The sequence below is a fragment of the Callithrix jacchus genome, chromosome 7 (genome assembly GCF_049354715.1).
Source record: "Callithrix jacchus isolate 240 chromosome 7, calJac240_pri, whole genome shotgun sequence".
NCBI classification, from domain to species: domain Eukaryota; kingdom Metazoa; phylum Chordata; class Mammalia; order Primates; family Cebidae; genus Callithrix; species Callithrix jacchus.
The window spans coordinates 83,441,672-83,467,555 of NC_133508.1; the positions used below are offsets into that span (position 1 = coordinate 83,441,672).

The window sequence follows — 25,884 nt, forward strand, 5'->3', positions numbered from 1 at the left end:
CAGGTGAATGCCTGATCATATGGCAGATGCTTCATTTGTTAAAAACTGCCCAACTGTGTTCTAAAATGGTTATGCCATTTTACATTCTTGCCAGCAGGGAATGAGAATTCCTTACTCCATATCCTCACCAAGACTGGTACATTCATTCTTTTAAACTTCAGCCATTTAATGGAAGTGTATATTGTGATTTTAATTTACATTAAACACTGCTCTAATGAAAATCAGTGTTTCTAATTATTTCAAGTATCTTCAAACTGAGTTCCATGTAGTGTGTACTGAGAGAATTAACAGGACTATCTATCTATCTATCTGGCAAGCAATTTTCTCAATTTAAAGGATTTTTCCTAGAGGAAAACCAAATCTTCCCTAAAGAAAAAATTGTTGTTTACAAATCTGGAACCCAGGGATAAGGCTCTCTCACAAACTGCCTCTGTCAATCCCTGCTGTGGGCAGGCAGATGGCCAAGAAAACACAGTAGACTGCCACTTGTTAGAAGCAAAGGACACTTCGAGCAAAAGTGGGAGGGAACCAGTTCTGGCTTTGGGAAACTCAACACTACAGAGACGAAAGAACAATTCATTTGGCAGTGTTTGTTCTTCCTTTATTGTAGAATCCTGTCAGCAACTATTGAATAGAGATATGAGTAGTGGCTTACTTTGTTTTAATTGGCCCTAAGGAGCCCAAATGGACATGGAACTTGGAGATAAAATTCAGAAGCCATGTTTTAAAAAAGGCCTGTCCTAAGGGAACATCCAAAAGGGTATTACTAGTCAGTGTGTTTTGGCTTTTTCAAGACATGCTGACAGTTTTACAGTGCCACATGAGTATTTTTAACCAAGGTTATTTTTCTTACACTAATATCCAAGAATCCAAGAGAACAAGAGATGATGTTAACAAAAATTATATGAGATACAATGAAGTTAGGTATTTGGGATGACTTGCCACTTCAAAACTGAGCCACTTGAAAGAAACACAGTGCCTGGCTTTATAAACACACAGATTTGCAAAGAGACAACACACTGGGCAAAAGTCTCTAAGCTGGTTTGCTATCTATGTAAGCTCTGTTGTTACAAAAGCTACAGGCATTCAAAGACACCTACTGTTTGTGAATCCAATCCTCACTGGCTGGATGTATGAGCCCATTAGGATGCTTGAAGATAGTAAGCTCTTGTTTAAGGATTTTTTTTTTCCCCTAAGGAAGCAGCTGACAGAGCCATGTGAACTCTGGAGCAGAACTCTGAAACTAGTATTCCCATCAACTGCAAAGTGCCTGGTACATACTGGAGGAAGTTCCACAAATGTTTGTTGAATGAATGAATTCAAGAATAAACCAGTTTCCTTTTCTAATGCAAGACTGTGAGAGTTGCTTCTGTACTAATGGCTACAGAAGCCTACCTTTTCCCAACTTGGCCCTGGGAACAATGGCAAAAATCTGGCCTCATCAAAGTTGTCCCTGCCCTTTTTTCCCCCCACCAAGTTATAAGTAGATGGCCATATTGGACAAGAAGCAAATTATGGAGACTGAGCACACACAGATGGTGTGGCTATAAAACAGTAAATTTTGTTTTTGCTTATGGCTTAGATATTTCCTTTGTGGAAAGGAGTCATATGCTCATAGACCCCCGGCACATAATCTAATCAAACTTAGCACATATTTTTATAATTCAAAGATCCTAGATTTGATATCCACTGTTTGGGAATCCCTTCTTCCATTTCCTATGCCAGGGGATGATGTCCTTTATGTTCCGATTAGGCACTTTCTTCTCCTTTCCTACCGCTATCCACTCTCCCTCATCCAGCTCTAAGGATCCCTGAGTACATCTGGTTGGTTACAGCTCACTGTAACCTCAACCTCCCAGGCTCAAGCGATCTTCCCACCTCAGCCTCCCGAGTAGCTGGGACTACAGGTGTGTGCCACCATGCCCAGCTAACTTAAAAATTTTCTGTAAAAATGAGGTCTCCCTATGTTGCCCAGCCTGGTCTCTAATTCCTGGGTTCAAGTGATCTTCCTGGCTCAGGGTCCCAAAGGGTTGTGATTACAGTCATGAGCTACCATGCCCAGCCTCCAAAGTGAGTTTTACCAATTTATACTCCTAACAGGAGCACGAGGAGTGTTTGAAAATTTCCTTTGCGCCAAATATCCTTGCCAACACTTGTTTCCTGAATTTTTAATTTTTCCATTTCCCCAGGTTATCTTTTTAAATTTAATCATGGAAAATAATAGAGATTTAGGGCAACTGTCATGTACAATTGGTCTTTTCATGAAGACATTGTGAATGGTGAACTGAAAAAGCAATTTGAAAAATAAACCCATATATGCTAACATAAGAGTGCCGGCAGAGCAATTCTGGGACTCAGCCAAATAAAACGGTATGAACTTATATAAACCACAGCTAACATCACCTGTTGCAAATTAAAGGCCTAACTAACCAGACCAAAACAAAATTGTTCTGAACTGTTTAGGACACAATGATATACTCCATTACTGCTGTCTTGGTGCAGCTGATTTCAAATGCCAGGCTTTCAATGAAAACTTTATAGAAGCTAGAATTATGGCAAATAGTACCCACACATGGCACCTACCTTCTGAAGTCCCTCTACAGTGGCAGGCAGGCTAATCAAGTCTGCAGCTGACTTAACATTGGCTTTGAGGTGGTTCACTGCAGAAGTCAACAGAGAAATCTGAACAAAAAAGAGTAACAAACAATGAAAACAAATGAGAACTTGTAGACTACATGCTACCTTCACAAACACTATGGTTGGTGATGTCAAGATAGTCTAGGATTTTACGTGTTTCTGCGACCCTGTCAGTTCACAGGAGTAAAGGAGATAGGACTTTGGATACAGTTGAAATCTGGGAGGCAACAATAATACCCCTTCTTTCCCTGCCCAATTTGAACACTAGTGCCAAAGAGTAAAAGCAAGTGTTATTCTTTACCCTAGTCCTGGCAGTACAAGATCCCAAAATCTTAAATTACTCAAAAGATGCTGTGATTGTCACACACTCCTTCAACAATTGGACAGGAAGAAAGTTAATGATGAGTGATCACTTCAAAATTTCATTTTGGTAAAATATAGCACCTCAATTATTTACCAAACTTTTGTTCATGCCCAAGTGGAACATATATTATAAAGTAAAAGCCCCTCTCACAAAATACAGTCTACAGGAACTGCACTCTGATAACTTGAACAGCATTTTCAACTACTTGGAGATTTGGTTTTGGTTTAATAATGTGATTAATATTTCAAACTCAATAGCTCAACCAAAGCACTACTTTGTATCCTGAAGGGGCTCAATAAATACCCACTGACTCACTGACTGATGCAATGTATGTATTAAAATAGGAACTGAATCAAAATAAAATGAGGCTTCCCATCTGCTATTTAGGCATAGAATTCTAAATATCTAGACTTCACTCTTGAATGGGAACTGAGGGAACCAGTGTAATACTCAGTTTCAGGCTGCAGAGACAATATTCTAAAAGCTTTGCAGTTTGGCTCAAAACACTCTTGAAAGATTCTTAGTTCTAAACTGCTTTCCTATTCCAAATTCTAGGATAAGAACACAGATCTGCCAATAGCAATTATATTCAGAGTGGCCTCATAGGGTACCCACCAGTTTCTGGGCACTTGTTATGGGCCAAGCACAGTGGTAAGCACTGGGGGATGAAAGACAAAACAGAACCGACAGAATCTGATTCCCTACTCATTCCTTTAGCAAATGTTTGGCATCTTCTCTGTGCCAGACACTATTGCAGTCATTCTGGAGACAGCAGAGAGACAAACAAGACCATGAAGCTTTGTTCTTGTGGAGTGTACATCTTAGTAAAAGGTGACAGAAAAACAAAGAAAAGAATCCGGATTGTAATAAGTACTATGCTAATAATTTTTTATTCTCTTTTCTTTTCTTTGTTTTTTTTTGGAGACAGTCTTGCTCTGTTGCCCAGGCTGGGGTGCAGTGGGGCAATCTTAGCTCACTGCAGCCTCTCTGCCTCCTGGGTTCAAGTGATTCTTGTGCTTCAGCTTCCTGAGTAGCTGGGATTACTGGCATGTGCCACTATGCCCATCTAATTTTTATATTTTCAGTAGAGATGGGGGTTTTGCCATGTTGGCCAGGCTCATCTCGAACTCCCAGCCTCAAGTGATCTGCCTGCCTTGGTCTCCCAAAGTGCTGGGATTATAGGCGTAAGCCACCATGTCCGGCTATGCAAATAATTTAATTTAAACAAAGCTCTCTGAGAGAGTAGTAGTAGCTTGGTCTGAGATGAGGGAGTCTGGTAAGGAGCCTGGGAACTCAGGTTCTCTTTTCTTTTAGGAGGCTTAAGACAAATTTTCAGCCATTCACTAATATGACAAATACTATTAGACCCTGTTATACACCAGTAGTGAACAACACAGATGTCAGGTATCCTGTGGTGTTTACATTTTAGTGCAAGGAGACAGACACTTTTATATAGGAAGAATATCAGATAGTGGGAAGCACTAGAAAAAAATTAAAATAAGGTAACCTGATAGGAGTGACTGGGTAGCAACTTTTAGATTGATTGGTCTGAGAAGGTCTCCGTAAGGAGGTAAAATTTAAACTGAGATCTAAATAACAAGAAAGAATTTATCATATGAAGATTGGATGAAGCATATTTCAGGGAAGAGGGAACTGCTAGACCAAAAGCCCCAGTACAGGAAAGAGCTTGACATATTTAGAGAACAGAAGTTCAGGTGGCAGGATCTCATAATCTGTGTGTATATGTGAGAGAGACAGAGACAGAGAAGTAGGCAATGAGGCCAGATGTGCAGTAAAGGGCCAGAACAGGCCAGAACAAGGACATGGGTTTTACTTGAGGTGTAATAGGAAGGAGTGTACAGGAAGGATAATTACATGAATGGAGGCACCCTGTAGGAAGAATACTATGGCTATCAATAGAAATGGAGAGACCAGTAAGAAGCCGATCTGTGTAGTCTTGGCAAGAGATAATGGTGGTTTAGACTTGAGTGGTAGTAGAGGTAGTAGCAGAAGTAGAGACAATACAATTTGCTGGGACTGGGTGTTACAAGTGAGAAAGACAGAAGAATCAAGGAAACTCTTAGATCTCTCATCTCAAGGAGCTTTCAATATAACTGAGAGACGGGGCAAGAGTACATTAAAGAAACAATTAAGGCCAGGTGTTGGTGGCTCTCACCTGCAATCCCAGTACTTTGGGAGGCCAAGGCGGGCGGATCATGAGGTCAGGAGATTGAGACCATCCTGGCCAACATGGCGAAACCTCGTCTCTACTAAAAGTATAAAAATTAGCTGGATGTGGTGGCCTATGCCTATAATCCCAGCTACTCAGGAGGCTGAGGCAGGAGAATTGCTTGAATCAGGGAGTCAGAGGTTGCAGTGAGCTGAGATCACACCATCCAGCCTGGTGACTGAGAGAGACTCCATTAAAAAAAAAATGTCATACCGAATAAAATTTTGAGAAGAGGATATCAGTGCAAGCTGAGACAGGATTAACTGAAATAGGACTCAAATTAGACTCTGACAGAGAAGTTAGAATTTTATATTTAAAAACAAAGCAGGCATTCTTTCTAGGTTAGAAGAGTGAGGGTGGCATCAGGGGATAGGGAACACAGTATGAATAGACTCAGGAGTACTTTCTTTTCATAGCACTTCTCAAAGTGTCAATGATTTGTTTATGTGGTTATCTGATTGAGGTTTCTCTCTTCCACAAGACTATAAGCTCCAAGTGATCAAGGACCATGTCTGTTTTACTTTCCACAATATGCCTGGCACAAGGATGGGCATGTATTGAATGAATGGCTGAGAATGAACACTCTGTGTCTGGGATGAACATTGAGAAGGGTAGTCCAAGCAGAGTAGAAGGCAGAGAGGCCAGGGGGCAGGAATAAGGCTAGATAAGCAGTGAACTTATTCTTCTCATCAGTAACTGGGTATAACAACAATAACAACAACTATTTAACAACTATCTCATAGGGATGTGTGATGGTTTCAATATATGTCTACGAATTCTTTGATAGTCCTCCCTTCAAGAGGTGAAACCTAATTCCCTTTCCCTAGAGTGTAGCCTGACTTAAGTGACTTGCTTCTAGTGAACAGAATAAAGTGGAAGTGACAATTGGCAACTTTAGAAATTAGTCACAAAAGGTCCCTTCTTCTTTGCCTCCCTTGGATTACTCAATCTGGGGAAGGTAGCTGCTGTGCTGTGAGGACACCCGAGTAGCCCCAGGGTAGAGAAGCCTGTGTTGGGAGGAACTTTGGCCTCCTACCAAAAGCCATGTGAGTGAGGAACCTTCAGCCCCAGTCAGACCTTCAGATTACAAAGACCTGTCTGACACGTTAATTGCAACCTTAGAGATCTTAGCCAGAACCAGTCTGCTAAGTTGCTCCCAAATTCCTGACATATAAAAACTTTAAGATAATAAATGACTGTTGTTTTAGGCCACTAAGTTTTGGGGTAATATGTAACCAAGGAACAGATGACCAATACAGGCTATGAGAATTAAATGAGATATATAACCCAAGCTCTTAGCACTGGTACAAATGAAATATCAAATAGGTGACAGTTCTTTAATAGTGAAATTTAAAAAGCAGTAAAACATGCAGTTCTCCATAAGTACTCCAGAATAACCAGACTCATCATCAACATTCTAACTCTATTCATTTAAAAACTAGATGAGTGAGAAACCTCAGCCCACAGAGATACTCTCAGCAAACCATAAACTTTCTAAGAGAAACAATTACATTAAGGAGGTTTTCACCCATGCCTTTAAAAAAATATGAATATCCAGGTTTGAAAAAGACATATAGAAACAGGCATTTTTATGCACTGTTTATGGGAGTATAAATTAGAGAAACCTTGTAAGAAGTTTTATCTAGCAATATCCATCAAAATTGGAAATGTTTATATTTTTTATTTTGGCAATTTCATTCCTAGAAATCTCTTACAAATTTGTAGCTCATGTGCATGATATATATTTTTAAAAAATAATTCTTCCTTATTTCTAACAGCAAAATACTAGAAACAATGTAAATGCATATCACTAAGAATGTGAACATATATTCAGTGGACAAAGCAAGTTGCAGAACAATACATACTGAATGACCTTAACCCATAGGTTAATTCATATTAAAAACTATTATGATTTTGTAAATAAAGAACTAGAAGAATGCAGCCCACATTATTGACTGGACACCTATGGGAGCATGAGAGAGTGTATATGTGTGTGTGTGTGTGTGTGTGTGTGTGTGTGTTATGTGTATGTGTGTGTGTGCACGCACACGTTTGAACATGAGATGGGAGCACAGAGATGGGAATTGAAGGAAAACTTTCATAGGAGTTCTATATATATTTTATAGTTTAAATCTTATATAAGAATCCACTCACAAATTACTTATGAAATTTTTAAAAAGACAAAAGATGAGAAAGAAATATATATACACATAGGAAAAAGATACCACATAACTTTGGAAAGGGTTTGATGGGTTTTCTTGGCTGACCCTTTCTTCCATGCCCTCACTGGGCTTTCTAAGACCCCTGTAACATGCCCAATCATAAAATGCTAGGAAGAGGTCCTGCCCCCAGGTATGTTTTCCTTAGTGCTCCAAAGTATATACACAGTTGGTTCAAGATCAGTTTGAGGGCAAGACTATAGTTATTCCAGATTGCCCTATCAATTATGTGGTTACCTTTCAGCCACATGAGGGGACAAACTCCTTCCTCCACAGACAACTGGCCAGACCCTAAAGGGACAACAAGCTGTTCTTTGGGTAAAAACTCTTCTTCCGAGTACTGCAAATTCCAAGTTCCTGAGGCTATGGCAGAGCGCATGGCTAATTGGGAATGGCAGTGGTCTCACAAAAAGCCAGTGTGACTGATTGGCAGCTGCCATTTCATCCAAAAGCCAGAGAAGCAGCTGAAAGCCAATGTCAGCAGGATCAAGTGAGGTGCTGCTGTACTTTTCTCAATGCCACAAACACTCTAAGCCTAGGGTATCAGCTGCCTCACTGAAAAAGCATGCTCTGGAGAGCCGACCATTAACTTTCCAGGTATGAAACACCTCTTAGGCCTTCTTACTCACTTATAAAACCTGGATCACACACTGTTCCCTAGGACTCGGCTATATACCCATAAATTACAAAGCTGGATTCCATCTTCTAGCATTCTTCTCTTTAGTAAAACAATGTCAAAATCTGTGGAAAACTATAGCAAAGCTTATATATGCCAACTAACATGGAGGCAACGCACTCTCCTATTACTTTCTCTGGAATTGCTCTGGCCTCTAACAGATGCATTCTAGAATGTCAGATCAGATTCAGGCATTACAGAACTTACATCTAAAAGTCACACTTTGCAATCTGAAGAGTCTAAAAAGTTGAATTAAATAGAACCTATTAAGAAAAATCCACATTCCAGCCAAAAGATGAGTCATGATTTTTATGCATATTACATGACTTTTCATTAGAAAGATTAAAAATAGCTACTGTAGAACATTTGCTTAATAGATAATTTTATACTACAAAGTTGGAAATGCTGCTTTTTTGCTTTGGGGTTGAAGTTAAGTGTTCTTTAAATAGTAAAGAAAAAGTTATTAAAACAGACAATCATCAATGATGGGTGATTATCAACCCTAGTAGGGACTCAGTAATGTATCCTTTCAACTTTATCTACTGAGCACCTGCTGAATCCTACAGGGGCTACAAAGATGGGAAGCTGGAAAGAGAAGAGGCTTCTAGGAATTGAATATTTTACTTTTAGTATTGCTACACAGCTGAGTGACTGTGGGCAAGCTACTTAACTTCTTTGAACCTCAGTGTTCTTATCTGTAAAATGGAGATAACATCTCCTACTTCATAGGACTGCAGAAGCCAAGAAAGGAGATCACATGTGCAGTGCACCCAAAAATGGCTGGCAAAAAGAAAGCATTTAATGAACGGCAGTTATCGCTAACAAACCATCATCACCATCGTCACTGTTGCCATCGTTTTCTTCATCACGCTTAAGGCTCAGAGTATAGTGTACACCTTTCTAGTGCGATTAGAAGTATCTGTAAATAAGAACCACATAAGTACTGTAGGAAAGTAAGTATGTGCAAATAAGCTACACAGAATACTGCAGGAGAAGGGCACTCGAGGTCCTTCTTGATATGGCTCTTGCTGACTTACTTATCTCAAGGCCTCTTTCAACCAAACTATACTGTAGCTATATGGAGTGACTAAAATTCCCTGAAGATACTATGTTTTCATTCATCTATGCTTTTGCAAATATAGTCAATTCTTATTATTAGTGGTAGTTATGTTTTAGAAAACTTGCAACAAACATTGAATTAGTGAATACTGAACCATTGTTCCTTGGGGAAACACAGGGTTAGGTTCCTGTGAGCCCTTTGCTCACACTATTTTTTTTTTTTTTTTTTGAGATGGAGTCCTGCTCTTGTCACCCAGGCTGGGGTGCTATCTTGGATTACTGCAACCTTTGCCTCTTGGGTTCAAGCGATTCTCCTGCCTCAGCCTCCAGAGTAGCTGGGATTACAGGCGCCCACCACCACACCTGGCTAATTTTTGTATTTAGAGACAGGGTTTTGCCACATTGACCAGGCTGGTCTCAAACTCCTGATCTCGTGATCTGCCTGCTTCGGCCTCCCAAAGTGCTGGGATTACAGCATGAGCCACCTGACCTAGCCTCCTCACACTTTTTTTTTTTTTTAACCAATCAGTACAATATATAACCTTGTTTTAAGTGCATTTCTGTTTAAGACATCTTATTTAATGCATATTGTTGACTCATTAGCATTGAACACACAGCCAGCAGAACCATAACTCATGCTTGAAAGAAGCCTATCTAACACATGTATTTTTTCCATAGGGCACATCACAGTCTCCTTATACTTTGGTACAATCGATAACACTTCAGCAATATGCCTGGGGAACATTTTTGAACATGAAAATCACCAAAAACAGAAAATATAAAAAAATATGGCATTACATATATTGTGAAAAAGACACTGTTTACAGTATGAGAGTAGAACCAAGAAGGCAGCATGTCACCTTGTTCAAATTCAGCTGTAAATATGCGTGTTGGGTGACTCGAATTCCTTGCTGCTATGCATGTGTTGGTGAATGACTGCAAAAGTGTCACAAGTACAGATTTTTGAGATTACAAATAAATTTAGCAAATAGAGAATTCATAAATTATGAGGATCAACTGCACTAATGTTTTACCTAGATTATTCTTCTTTCTGTAGAATTCAGCTGGCCAACTCCTATTTGCCCTTTAGGACTCAGTTCAAGATCTCTGGGAAACCTCACCTGGCTCCAGTCTAGGTGAGATACATACTTAAAAACGTCCTCACGATACCCATTTGGACCTATTTCTTATTGCTTCTCAGGCTGCTTTACAATTGTTTACTTTTCTATTTCCTCCATTTGATTACAAGATCCTTGAAGGAACTGGGGCAGTGGCTCACATCTATAATCCCAGCACTTTGGGAGGCTAAGATAGGAGGATCACTTGATCCTAGGAGTTCACAACCAGCCTGGGAAATATAGTGAGACCCTGCCTCTACAAAAAGAAAAAAAAAGAAAAAGAAAAAACTTAGCCAGATGTGGTACTGCATGCTTGTAGTCCTAGCTACTTGGCAGACTGAGGTGGGAGGATCACTTGAGCCCAGGAGGTTGAGGCTGCAGTGAGCTGTGACTGTGTCACTGCATCCCAGTCTAGGTGACAGAGTGAGACCCTGTCTCAAATTAAAAAAAAAAGGTCAGAGGGAGCTTGTTTGCCTATTCTGTTCTGCCATGTAAAAACAACATAGCAAGAAAGTTGTCGTGTATGAAATAATAAACCTTCACCAGACACCAAATCTGCTGGTGCCTTATCTTGGACTTTCCAGCCTCTGTTGTTTTTAAGTTACGTAGTCTAAGATATTTTGTTATAGCAGCCTGAATGGATTGAGACAGAAGCCAACGCCTAGCTCCATGAAAGCAGCTTGGTAAATGTTTGTTGAATAATAATCTCCAAGGAAGTAGGAGGAGACTCCCTATAATAGTCAAGAGGGAATGAGTATAAAATCAGAGTTTTCATGAATAAAACAGAAAAGTAAATTAGATTTCAACTACTAATTCTTTTTCAAGGAAAATTTAAACTTTTTTCAAACTGATGGCTTTTTTTTCAGATTATATTAACTTCAACTCACAATGTGATAAGAAGAGTTCTTGTTAAGTGATATAATACATTTTCTTGTTGTCTGAGCCACTTTGAATTGCTTCTAAAATAACTGCCACTAAAAGCATCTTAACTGACAGTAATGTTTAGGGATAGAAACATGGTTAAATATTACTTTTATTTTCATACCTACTTTGGTTTAGGACAGATGCCTCTGTCCTAAACCACTCAGACAGAGAGTGCTGAGCTCCCTTAGAAAACAACACAAATCTCTGCTTTCCCATCACCCATGCTTCTGGGCCTGCACTCGCAGAGAAGTTCTTGTTATCAGGCTGGCTTCATAAGTCAGTTCCAGCATCCTTGAAGGCATATTGATGCTGAAATTGAAAGGGTTTCAGTGTAATCTCTCCCAGTTTCATAGATGAAGCCCTAGGACTGAAGTAAACTTTCCTATTTATAGCAGGTCCTTGAATAATGTTTTGTTCAATGTCATTTGGTTACAACATTGATTAGAAAAAAATTTGACTCCTGGCTAGGGTCACTGTCTGTTTACATGTTCTCCCCATGCAAACCCAGGCCTGGGTTTTCTCCAGGTACTCCCATGTCACAAAGCTGCACATGTTAGGTTAGATGGCATGTATAAATAGTCCCAGTCTGAGTGTGTGCGTGTGTATGAGTAAGCCCTGTGAAAGGAGGGCATCCTGTCCAGGGTTGGTTCCCCCTTTGCACCCTAAGCTGCCAGGTTAGGCTCTGGTCACTTATGACCCGACCCTGCACTAAAAAAAAAAAAGGGTAAATAATTATTTTACTTGCTTGTATTAATCTTTTGTAAATGTATGTATAGCTCACATTTATTTCAACGTTGAATATTAGAAGTGTTTTGGTCTTCCAGAAGTTTATGATTTTTTTTTTTGGGTGACCAGAAATGTGCCCCAGTAATTTAATTCTTTTTTGTTTGTTTGAGAAAGGGTCTTGCTCTGTTCCCCATGCTACAGTGCACTGACATGATCATAGCTCCCTGCAGCTTCAAACTCCTAGGCTCAAGCAATCCTCCTGCTTCAGACTCCTGAGTTGCTGGAACTAAAGGTGTATGCCATCATGTCCAGCTAATTACTTTATTTTTTGTAGAGACAGGGTCTTGTTTTGTTGCCCACGCTGATCTGGAACTCCTGAAATCAAGTGATCCTCACACCTTGGGCTCCCAAAGCGCTGGAATTACAGGTGCGAGCCACCACACCTGGCCTTAACTCTTGTTTCTATTAATTAGCCTATGATAAAACTTGTTTCATTATATGCCATTTACTTAAAGTCACAGTTTCCAAAAACATATCAATGACATTGAGATTTACTATATCTGCCTTCTCAGGTGCTTCTTGCATTAAAAATAATGGCAGGCCAAGAATGAAATGATTCTTTTGTGTCTAGCTTCCTGGTTAAAGAGAAGTCAGAAACCAACATATGTACCAAAGATCTGAAAATCTATGTGTGTTCTCCCGCCATGTGCCAATAACCCCTTTGACCCTTCCTATAATGTCAATTTAAAAGAATAAGATGAAAAATAGATAGTTGACTTTGCTTTTTCATGCTGAACAGTATCACCTTCCTCTCAGAATGGTAAACTGCATGACTGGCTACTGATACGGAATCCCCAGTTTGCCCCAGGAGAGATGCTAACTGTCTTTCAGTGCTTCAGTGTGGTCTACTTTCACCTGATGTAATTTGCTGTGTGAATGTAGGCAAGGCTGATTTCTCCTATTTTGCAAAAAAAAGGGGGTGAATACCTGCTTTTCTCCAATTACTTAGAGTCCGAGTGTAAAGGATAGACAGTAAATACTAGGGGCTATAACTCATCAATTATTTCATGAATAACTCTGAAAAATTAAATAGAATTGAATGGAAAGTAGCATAAGGCACCATACATATTAAGGGTGAGCTACTGTTTCAGAAACATTAATTTCAGTTACAAATAGGTATGTATATGTTTATCATGTAACGATGTGAAACATTTTATACTGTGGGTTCCAGGCAAAAGTTTGGAAGCCACTGTCCCACACTACTTATCATTGGTCTTAAGTGCTGAACTGTCCCAGTTCCTGGGGTCCAGTTCCTGGACCATTGCTGAAAGGTGTTGCTTCAGATATATTTGCAAGCACTTTCTTCTAGCACAGTGCTCCTTTTCACTACTGGCTCATTCTGAACTGTGTGATTCTACTCGCAAAAAGACAACACCTTCTTAGCCCCAAGAAAGATAGTATCTATTTTTAAGCACTTTGTACTTGTATCATTCATCTGGTACTTGACTTTTCTATGCAGATACATTTCCTAACTAAACTAGAAAAACTAGGGACGGGCTTATAGTTATCCTGTGACAAATATGGTATCCTTATACATACAAGATGCTTGATCAACATCCTTAGAATAAGTCCTTTTCTCTGGCAGAGTCCCACTTCTGGAATCCATGCCTACTGAATTCTGGTCAATTTAGGGGCTGGAAAAGTGTATGCTCTACCTATGCTTATTTGACTAAGGCATTTCACCAACTCCACTAGCCGTTCCTAAGTTATTCTTAGAATGACTACTGCTGATGATTTCCAGATTCTGTAAACTCATTAGCTAATCATGAGTTTACAATTAGCTAATAAAAATGGGCTATCCACTTTTCTTGGGGGTTAGATGATACTTCTTTTCTATTTGACACTTACACTACTCTGTAGGAAAAGGTAACTCAAGAAACTTCCAACTCTCTCTCAAATGCTGTATTTAGAATTATCTTCTTTTGCAGAAAGGATTAACATTTTAAATATTTGATAAAACTATTTTACCTGACTTTAACGTGTTGGGATCACAGTATGCAAAAACCCATTTCAAAAAGTAAAACAATCTGAAGTGAATTCCCTATACTTACAGTTCCCTATACCCTATTCACATTAAACAGCCAAACAAACATTCACAGCTTACACAGAAATAAAATCAAACTTTTGCTACCTGCTTATTCATTTCTGTGATGTTTATCCAGACTTTGTTCAAACCCATCTCTCCAGATTCGAGCTTCTCAAGTTGTTTTTGCTCGCTGAGTAGTTCTTCATTAAGTTTAGGGATTTCTTGGAATGAGCTTTTCTGATTAGATTCCACTGAAAAGACAAAATAAGACCAATCATAAATAGCATAAAGTTCCCTCATGGTCCTAAGATGAAAAAATGATCAAACAGTAGGAAAGATGGATTAACAAAAGTTAATTCTCACATTGTTCTTTTGTTTATGTAAATACGTATCTTTCACACTAAAGCTCATTTTAACTCGGGCTATTTCACTATTGGCAACGCAACTTTTAAAAGCTAGCCAAGTAAAAATTATGACAGAAGGTGAGCATAAAGAGTTGGCTTTGAGTCTCAACTCTGTGACTTGCTAACTCTGATCTTGAGCAAATTACTTAAATTCTTAGAGCTCAGTTTCCTCATCTGTAATACAGTGATAAAATATACTTCACTGGGAGAAACAGGAACACTTTTACACTGTTGGTGGGAGTGTAAATTAGTTTAACTATTGCGGAAGACAGCATGGCGATTCCTCAAGGATCTAGAAATAGAAATATCATTTGACTCAGCAATCCCATTACTGGGTATATACCCAAAGGATTATAAATCATTCTATTATAAAGACACATGTACATGTATGTTCATTATGGTACTGTTTACAATAGCAAAGACCTGGAACCAACCTAAATGCCCATCAATGATAGACTGGATAAAGACAATGTGGAATATATACCACATGGAATACTATGCAGCCACAAAAAAGGATGAGTTCATGTACTTTGCAGGCACATAGATGAATCTGGAAACCATCATTCTCAGTAAACTGACACAAAACCAGAAAACGAAACACCACATGTTCTCACTCACAGGCAAGTGTTGAACAATGAGAACACATGGACACAGGGAGGGGATCATCACACACTGGGGTCTATTGGAGGGTGGGGGGTTAGAGGAGAGATAGCAGGGAGTGGGGAGATTGGGGACGGATAACATTGGGAGAAATACCTAACGTAGGGGACAGGGGGATGGAGGCAGCAAACCACCATGGCATGTGTATACCTATGTATCAATCCTGCAAGATCTGCAAATGTACCCCAGAACTTAAAGTATAATAATAATATATATATATATATATACCAAACTAAAAAAAATATACTTCACAGGATTGTTAATATTAAGTGAGAAAATGGCTATAAAACATTTAACACAGCTGGTCAGGCATATAATAGATGATAAATGCTAAGTCCTGACCAACTCAATTAAGAAGATTTTAAATTAGTCAATTAAGATTTATAAACTTTACTCCATCAATGCTCAAGGTGAGATTATAAGTCATATATCTAAATGCTTATGGGGGCAGTCTTACCATCTTTCAAACGCTGTTATGAGGACTAAGATTTTTAATCTTTTTCATAAATAGTAAACAGTATTTTCTTAAGTCTTAAACTACCCCCAAACTCAAAATGAAGTAGAAGATAAAAGAATATGCTAGGTGAAGTATAGTGTGATATTTGGCCTTTCTTTTGGGAAGCAATAGCTCCTGAATGGTTTAGGGATTTGCCAGCCAAAGGGTAGAGGCCTGAAAGAATGCTTTCTCTTCTTTCTTTAAAGAGCATTTTTCCTTTTCATAGAAAATAAAATATTAATAATGGCTGGTCCTCCAGAATAAAACCTATATTCTTTTTTTTTTTTAAAGCCACAGACTGCCTGGTTAGTTATTACATGCTTCCTTAAAACGAAAAACTGGCATAAAAGACCTATATAAAATAACCTCCTAAAATGTAAGCTCCATGACTGTTTCGTTCACTTCCACAGGGTCAGCACTTAGAATACTCCTGACACATTTTAAGTACTTAATAAATATTTATCACCTGAATAAATATTTGGCCTTCGCTTAACTTCCAATTACATTCCCTGTACTTTACCTACCTCTTCAACCTACTTGTGGCCAAGCTGATCTTCCTGACACACTAACCTTTTAAGCCTCACGACCCTTGCACATGCTATGGTTTCTACCTAGATGTCCTTGGATTGTCTCTTCTTTATTTCTACCACTTTGGCCTAGTTAATTCCTTTTAAGATTCAGCGCCAACAGCCAGGACCCTTAGACCACTGCACCTCTTTACTACTCCAAATTCTACCACGCACTTAACACATGGTGCTGTAACTCTACTCATCTGCTCCTCTACTCATAACTTTACTCATCTATCTCCTCTACCAAATGGGGAGATGCTTGAGGACAAAGACTAGATCTAACTTGGGTATGTATTCCCAGCAGCCAGCACAGAGCCAGGTACACAGAAGGGTTCAAATGCTTGTTCTGTGAAGTAAATGTAGGGTATGAAGTGGAATTAATGTTATACAATTAAGTTAAACACAAAAACACTCAACAAATAAAAAACCGAAACACATTTAACAATTAAAATCCCCCACAAAATGAGTAGTGTTGGTGGTATCCTTATTTTAAGCAAGCTCACTATTGAAAATTCAGAATAATTAAAAGAGATATATTTATTCATTTTTCAAAAATGTTTGCCAAAGGATTTCATTATAATGACAGGTTTTCTAGGTGATTTAACATTTAAAAAAATTGATATGTTAATTGTACATATTTACAGGGTACCTAGCAATGTTTCCATATGTATAATGTATAGCAATCAGAGTGATTAGCGTATCCAACATCTCAAATGTTTATCATTTATTTGTGTCAAAAAGATTTGATATTCTCCTTACAGCTATTTGCAACTACCTCTTGTTAACTCTAGTCATGCTACAGTGATACGTAACACTAGAACTTATTCCTGCTATCAGGCTGTAATTTTGTATCCTTTAACAAATCTCTCCCTATCCCTTCTTCCCCTACTCTTCTCAGCCTCTAGTATCCTATTTGTGTTTTTTACTTCTATAAAATCAAATTTTTAAAAAATTTATTTTTATTTTATTTAGACATGAGGTCTCTCTCTGTTACCCAGGCTAGAGGGCAGTGGCATGATCACAGTTCACTGTGGCCTCAAACTCCCAGGCTCAAGTGATCCTTCTGCCTCAGCCTCTTGCATAGCTGGGACTACAAGCATGCACCACACCCAGCTATTTTTAATTTTTTTAGAGATGGTGGCTTGCTATGCTTCCCTGGGCTGGTCTCAAACCCCTGAGCTCAAATGATCCTTCTGCCTCTGCCTCTTAGTTGTTGGGATTACAGGCATGAGTTACCATACCTAGCAAAATAAACTTTTGCTATCTTCCATATATGAGTGAGAACATGCAGTGTTTAGCTTTCTGTTCCCAGCTCATTTTACTTAACAATGTCTTCCAGTTCCATCCATATCGCAAAGAATGACAGGATTTCATTCTTTTTTATGGTTGAATAGTATTCCACTGCATATATATACTACATTTTCTTAATCCATCTGCTCTTGGACACCTAGGTTGATTCCATAGCTTGGCTATTGTGAATAATGCTGTAATAAACATGGGGTGTGAATGTTTCTTCCACATACGGATTTGCTTTTGCCCAGTAGTTTCCTACTGCGCTTTAAATGCAGCACTTAATTTACACATGGTTTACAGGAATATATCTATCTCATACAGTAAAAACATTTTACTAGCCAGTCTAAATTAATTAATTTCCCTGAATTTCCTATACATTTTCAGTTAGGTTATAAAGAAAAACTCATCCAACAAACATCTGCCCTACTCAGGTACCCCAAAGGGGCAAGGGGCAAAGCCTCTTTTTTCTGCAGTCTATATGCATGAACTAGGAGGCAGGAGTGGAAGAGGAAAAAATATATAAATAACCTGGATTATAATGATTAATAAACATATAAAACTGACCAGCCCTGAAAATATTCTGGATCCTGAGGACTGTATGAGCCAAGAGGGGATCACATTGATTATCTGGTTTGGAGCTTTTTAGGAGAGATACTTTAAGAATTGGTATTTCTATTACAAAAACGGGAGGAAGTGTAGCAAACAACAACTTATGATTACTAATTCATGTTTTTCCAACATAGGAGGCAATAATTTAAAATTTCGTATGTTAATGACGAAAAGAATGTACTTAGTTCTTTTGATTTCCTAATCTTTAAGATGAGGAAATGGAAAAATGTCAACATATACCACCAGTCAAACAGTACACATAATGCTGACAGCAATATTTTATATTTACACAATGTCTTTTCAGATTGCAATAAACTTTTATGTATTAATTATTCAACAACTTGTTATTAAGCTCCTACCATGTGCCCAACCCTGCATGGGCACCAGTATATACAAAAGACCCTGAAGGTCTCACTCTAGTGGGGAGCCAGGCATGGTAACAGAATTACTATACAGTGTGACTGATGTTATGACAGAGGAATGTCCAAAGTGCTTTGGTAGCACAAATACATCTTTATATTTTATAGATGAGAAAATGAATGCTCAGAAAGAATATGTGACTTGTCTAAGTTTTATGCCAGTTTTGCAAAGCCAGAATTCAAAAAGTCAAACCTTCTGCTCCTAGGACCAGTACTTTTCCTAGTATACTTTAGAGGTCACAAATAACTACATCCCCTAATGCCCTCATTAGCACAAGACCATTTTTAAGTTCTATGCCAAATGATCAAGTCACTACTTTGTCTGTATGGCCAGAAAAGGAGGTGCCTGATTTATTTATACTGTCCAAATTTATTTACACTCTTTCAAATTTCTTTTCATTTACTCAAGTGTTTCATAGCTGAGTGACAGAAAAGGATGGTTGAGAATAGAATCTTCCTTAGAATAACTGTGGAGATCTTTTGAAGTATCTGGTTTTGGAAAAAAGAATATTGAACTAAGTTTCAGGGCCAGTCAGTACTTTTAGCTTAACTATCAAGTTTTTCTTTGAAAAAAAATACCAAGCCTATCTGCTTTGCTTTTTATTTCAGATATTTTAGCAATCCTTTGTCCTTTTCTTGCAAGTGTTTTGGAAAATTTATTGAAATAAAATCAAATGGTTCTAGATTTCTCAAGAAGGTATTAAAGCCAGACGAGCAGGTGGTCTAATCCAAGTTCGTGAATCCCACTGTCTTCTTGAAAAACAAGAAATAAAAATTAAAAAAAAATACATTTAGGCAGGTTGCAGTGATTCATGCTTGTAATCCCAGCAGTTTGGGAGGTCGAGATGAGTGAATCACCTGAGGTCAGGAGTTTGAGACCAGCCTGGCCAACAAGGTGAAACTCCACCTCTACTTAAAAAAATACAAAAAATTAGCTGGGCATCGTGGCACATGCCTGTAGTCCCAGCCACTCAGGGGGCTGAGGCAGGAGAGTCACTTGAACCCGGGAGGTGGAGGTTGCAGTGAGCTGAGATTGTGCCATTGCATTCCTCCTGGGCAACAAGAGCGAAACTCCATCTTAAAAAAACAAAATACTAAGAAGATTGGTTCCATTTAATAAAGGTATTGGTTCTTACAAAAAAAAAAAAAAAAACTTTTTGTAAACTAAGTAGTTTACAATGGTTTAGCCTATGGGCTGACTACTCCAGGCCCCATCCCCTACCCTCCCTTAGGAAGTTCTGATTTGCAGTCTCAGGAAGACATTGCAGGTGCTGGCATTTCTACTGTAACAAATCAAAGCCAACAAAACAGTTGAGCTGACAATTTCAAATCTGCTTCATTTAGCTGGCTGACAAATGTAGTCAGGGTCCCAGGGGAATGTGGCTCAGTGGTAGAAAGCAGGGTCTGCAGTCCAGGGTACAATTATTGACATCTCTTGAAGACAGTATAGTATTTCCAGGGATTGGTATTAACAAGTGTTCAATAAATATTTGTTGACTGATTGCCTATTACAATTGCCTACTACAATCAGGTCTATTACATGTACGAGTATTACATTTTTAAAAGGTAGTACTTTGTTTGCATTCCCAAAGAAATTACCTGAAAAGCTCAGCTAAGGTATAAATTACACAGGTATCCTATAAACACAGGTGCAGACCAGTCAGAAAAAGGAGTATCAAGATATTGTACATAATCAAAGAAAGAAATGCAGAATTTGATATGCTATAAGATTGTTTATTCCAGATATATACATTATATTGATGGTTGTTCGATAAGAATTATAAGTGTTCTGTATTAGATTTTGCAATATATATAATTCTTTTGCTTACAAGTGAGGAACAAAAGCCCAACTATTCAAATGGTCATATATTTTTTTTCTGGAAAATAATATACTATTTTTTAAAAGTTGAGAGTGGAACAGCTGACTCTTAAAAGCTTTACTTTATTTTATTTTTTTTGAGACAGAGTCTTGCCCTGTCGCCACACTGGAGTATAGTTGCACAATCTTGGCTTACTGCAACCTTTGCCTCCTGGGTTCAAGAGATTCCTGTGCCTCAGCCTCAGGAGTAGCTGGGACTACAGACACGCACCACCATGCCCAGCTAAATTCTGAATGGCTGAATTGAGGAATGTTTTGAAATATATAAACAAATAATTGCTATATGTGATCAAAACAAGCTATAGCACAAGTCTTTAGCTCAACTACAAGCCTAACTAACTAGAAGGCTGTAGTTAAGAGACCCAATTAACTAGAGAGACAACAGCACAGACAGGTGTCTTCAGTGGTTATTTATAAATACTGTTTCTGAGAACCTAATTTCCAACTTATGATTACTACTTACATACAAAGAAAAAATTGGCCTTAAAGACACTATGCAATACTGCGAGGACAACTATAAAGCAGGAAAAATAACTATGGGGTACATTACTTATACCATATTTTGAAAATTGGTAATCCAGGCTAGGATTCTGGCAGAGAATTGTGGCATACTGAATTCCATCCCCAGAATCAGAAACATAGAAGAAAACCAACGTTAGTATTTTAACTTTTTTTTTTAAAGCAACATCTCTAGAAACATCATTAACACACTAAACATTAGCTGTTCTTAGGTTGGGTTCAAAACTTGAGTAACTACAGGCAGCCAAGAGAAGTTGAGATATTGTAATCTTCTAAGCTTCAGATGGGAAAGTGAGGCTATTGTAATCTAGGCTTAAGATGGGAAGAACTTTAATTCCAGTTTTGGAGCCAGATTTCTTTATGACCTTGAGACAACCTTGTGGTCAGTTTCCTGGTGTGCTCATGCTATTAAGGTTAGGGTATTTGTGATTAAGTTAAAACTGGTTCCTTTGCTTAGAAGATTAACCCTTGAAACCTAGAGCCAAAAATTTCAGTGTTGCTACAAAAAAAATTTTTTTATATAAAATCTGGTGGAAGCTACTTTGCAAACAGACCTTTTGGAAAAAGTAATTTGGGTCGAGCATAGTGGCTCACACTTGTAATCCCAGCAATTTGGGAGGCTGAGGCAGGCAGATCACTTGAGCCCAGGAGTTCGAGACCAGCCTGGGCAACATAGAGACACCCTGTCTTCTATAAACATACAAAAATTAGCAGAGTGTGGTGAATGTCTATAGTTTCAGCTACTGGGGTTGGGGGTGGGAGTGTGGGGTGCTGACACGGGAGGACTGCTTGAGCCCATGAGGTCAAGGCTGCAATAAGCCAGATGCCACTGCACTCCAGCTTGGGGGACAGAGCAAGACCCTATCTCAAAAACAACAGCAACAACAACAAAATGAAATGAAAACGTAATTTGGATGTGTAAAATACAACTTTACAATTTAGAATATACAAAACTGTGACTTGAAAAGCTCCTTAAACTGTAAAACTCACTCAGTTGCATAGTGTTAAAGGCAGGTACAGTTGTCGTAAGCCCTTCATAAATATGTAACTTATTTCAAATAATCACACAGGTTTCCTGAAATTTTAAAATGATAACACTCATTAATGGTATGTCAATGTTTTTTTCTTGAAACAGATCATGTTACTAGTATAAGCACAGCTAAGGAGAGAAATCTATCAGTCCTTGCTCTAAGCTTGAAAACTGATAAGTATGCAGAAAACCAGTTCTTCCTGTTTCTTCTACTAAACTTCTTTTAGATTACTCACCAAGTTGATATCAAAGAGATCTGTAGGCACTTGAAGAAATGTGTGTAGGCTTACAAAGCCACTGGGAACAGTGGTGCAGATAGTAGTGTTATAAATGTGAACTTGGGTTGCAAGGGGCAAGAGGAAGCTCAGCTCTGTCAAACTTAATCACTGAACAAATTACTTAATCCTTCTAAAAGCATAAAATAATAAAAGTAATATTCATCTCACAGGATTATCTTGGAAAGAAAATGATTTGAAACTTGGCACACAGTAGGCCTTACATAAATGTTGGCTATTCTTATTGCCCATTCCTATATTCCTATTTGGGTTTTCTAAAGAGATAACTGTTTGACAGATGCTCCCACATTCTTTCTCAAACGGCCCTGTGAAGTGGAAGGAATAGCCCAGTGCTGTCATTGCCAGTTTATACTTGGGGAGATGGAAGCTATAAGTAGAGGTTACCTACCTAAGGGTAGAAGGCTCTTGCCTTCTGCACTCTAAGCATTGACTGCAATGCCATTATTTCAGATGCTACTTGTCCTGCTGGTGCACAAGCACTGTCTCTTGTTTGTGTGTTTAAAAACAAATAAGTGTTACAACGTTCAAGCAGACAGCTCAGAAAGAGGATAAGAATATGGAGAGGAATGTATAACTGTTTCTCTAGAATGGGTGAAACTCTTAGGTTAGCCCAGTTGACTTTGTCCCAGAACCTGGAGAGAAGTCCAAGATTACATTCTGAAAAGAGTGATCACTGCTGGGTGCAGTAGTTCACGCCTGTAATCCCAGCTACTCGTAAGGCTGAGGCAAAAGAATTGCTTGAACCCAGGAGGAGGCTGCAGTCAGCTGAGATCACACGACTGCATCCCAGCCTGGGTGACAGAGTGAGATCCCATCTTAATTAAAAAAAAAACCAAAAGAGTGACCACTTACTTGTTCGAAATTTTTCCTTGAGGGCATCCAGATCCTCCTTGAGAGCAACCTGCATCCACACCAAGCCAACACAGGCCACAACACAGGCAGCGAGGATGACAAAACCACAGAGCGGATAACAGATCTTGCAGCATCGTAAATAGTCTCCCCTGCTCAAAAGGACAAATTCAACCATGAGTACAAAAGTGATTATGAGTATGGCTTTATTAGAAATAGTACACATGTTTTGCCATGCAATTATCTCCTCTAAACGAATAACCAGTGAATTAACCAGGTGAAGCAGGGTAATGCACTTAAATGAATAAATAATATGACCTATGAAGGGTCCATCTACTGGGCACAAAGGTTTCAAACGTCACATAAAACAGAGGAGTTCCTGTGGGTAAAAGGAAGAACCTAAGGGCACTACAGCTGTCATCATCAGGAGGGAGGTATTTGAGTATAAGTTCAGATTACAAAAGTGTAAAGACCAAGGTTTCTCTGCAATTCCATCACTGCACTGTAATTTACCTATTGATTTCTCTCTCTCAAATACATACTCACTCACTCACTCTGGGGAACCTTGTTTCAGTTTACTGAAACTTTATAAACCTTTAAGCAAGTTTTATTGTAAAAGAAATGAAAGAGGGATCTGTAGTTTTATGTGGACACCTGGTGTATTCTAGCTTATTGGCTCAGAAGTAAGGAAACACAGAAGGGGCTAGATTTCACACAAGACATCAACCAACCTTCAAGGTCTAAACTAACTTAGCAGGGTAAGTACTCCAGGTACCTTCTGATGAAGGTAACACTTCATCATACCTTCATAATCCAAACCCAGGATTGCCCTTAACAACCAAAGCTGACAAAGCTCATTAGAAAACAAACTCTTCCTTTAACAACATAAGACATTTTAAACCAACCAACCACTCAATGTCAGCATCCAAGGTTGTGCCAGTAGATGGACCCTTCATAGCCTAACCCTTGTTTCCACATCCTCACCAGAATCCTCTTTTCTCTTAGCGTGCTCCGAGGGAGTCCAAGGGCGTTTTTAAAGTTCCCTTTAGTCCTTTCCCACTCTGAGCCCCAATCCCAAAGTCCTCAAATCTTACTACTTGATTTGTCTAGTGGAAAATCAAGCCATTCTCCACCTATGAACAGCTAGGGAAAATGATGCCTCTTCTTTTGCCCCCCCACCCCTCAAGGCTCATACTTCCTACAGTATATCCCTCACCATATTTCACCATCGCCAAAATTCAGACTCATTGAAAGTACAAAAACGAAATAATGTGCAGTCATAAAGTCCCTGCTTCTCCTTTGCTCTACACTGTTTTAAAAGATCTAGGCCCCAAAGCTTCTCTGCTCCTCTATCTCCATTCTTTGCTTCTTTAGGGCTCCCTGGGCTCTTGGCACATTCTCCAAGTCCACATTTCCACTTCAGATTTAGAGCTTTTCTTTCTACACCTAAAGACAGATCTCTAACTTACTCTTCATTCAGGATCTGAACTTACCTTCTATCTGAAACTGTTTTTCCCTCTTTGACTTCCAAGGATTACACTCTTTTTTGTTTTTTTCCTAAGAACTTCCTTTCTCCTTCCTGTCAATGTGACCCCTTGGTTGTACAGAGATGCCTTCTCCCCATTCCACCTTTCACCACTACTCACTTGGCAAAGCGAGAGCGATTTCCAACCACACCGAATTCCTCTTCCTCCTCGGAGCTGGACTGAGAGTCTGAGTCAGGAGGCTCAGTGCGAAGCAGGCGGTGACTGCTTGGCCCTTTCTTAGGCTTCTTTCTCCGGCTGTCCCCAGCCAAACCAATCAATGCATTGAGCTCTTTGCGCTTTTTCATCTTCTTGTGTGGAGTGAGTGGAGCCCTGACTCCTGAGCTGCCAGGTTCGTACCCGACGCCCAATTCTCTTCCTGCCTTGGAGCTGCCTTCCAGGGTTGGGGATGCTGGGCCAGAGCCCCCTGGTCACTCCCACCTAGGGGTGGGACTGACCAGATCCGCCAGGGACTAGAGATTGGAGCCCAGAGGAAACTGGAACTCAGATGGGTGTGGGAAGTCAGGTAGAAATGGCCAAGGAGCTGGCGACCCCAAGGGATAACGCCTTGGGCGCAGTGTTAGTAAAGAGGGTGGAAAAGGACCTTTATTTCCCAAAGGGTGAAGAAAGCCAAGTCAAAATTTAAGGATTCTCAGCGCTGATTAAGTAGGCAATATTTCTAAGGGTGCTCCAGGAGCTGGGGAAGGGCACACAAAATAGGTGTTTTGAACCTCCGGGACAGGATTTCCAATGCAGAGTGAAGAGAAACTTGTTCTTGAATGGGAAGAGTTGGGAGGTGCACAGCAAGAACGTGGAAACGCGTCAGTTTCTTCCTGGACGGAGAGGTGGTGGCAGGAGGGGACTCCCCGCAGCTACAACCCCAATACTGCTTGGCCACACAGAAAATGCCCGGGTCAGGAAGCCGGCTGGGGTGTGTGATGACCACCGTTCTCCGGCCTCTGTCCTGAAAATGAAAGGGGCCCGAGGCCGTGGAAGATCCGGAGCCCGGCTAGAAAGGCTCGGCTTGAGAGAAGCCAGTCCCGCACCTGCGGGACCCGCGCCCCGCTGTCTGGGCCTGGGGACGCGGTGCCGCGGGCGACCGCAAGCGCTCCCGCCCGGAGTTTGAGGTCTCCTGCAGGGGCAACTCTCAGCCACTCACAGGCACAGACACCACTCCAGCCGCGACTCCGGCCCCTGCTCTGGCTCCGGCCGCGGCTGCTCCGGACAAGTCGTTTTTGGTAGCGGTGGCGGAGGCGGCGGCGGCCGCGGGCTTCTGACCCGGGCCATCGCTCCAGCCCC

The 25,884-nt window shown here is 39.7% G+C and overlaps 1 protein-coding gene across 6 annotated transcripts in view; it reads right to left on the reverse strand.

Annotated features, from left to right (window-relative positions):
* EFCAB14 (EF-hand calcium binding domain 14) overlaps positions 1-25,884 on the reverse strand; it is a 43,897-nt gene extending 18,013 nt beyond the window's left edge. For all 6 annotated transcript variants that reach the window (XM_009001174.4, XM_009001173.4, XM_009001170.4 and 3 more), the window contains exons 1-4: positions 24,709-25,884; positions 23,066-23,214; positions 14,145-14,290; positions 2,584-2,682 (exon numbers count right to left, since the gene is read on the reverse strand). In XM_009001174.4, the coding sequence (XP_008999422.1) occupies positions 2,584-2,682; positions 14,145-14,290; positions 23,066-23,214; positions 24,709-24,893 (579 nt within the window). In that variant the 5' untranslated portion in view covers positions 24,894-25,884. The remainder of the gene's footprint in view (positions 1-2,583; positions 2,683-14,144; positions 14,291-23,065; positions 23,215-24,708) is intronic.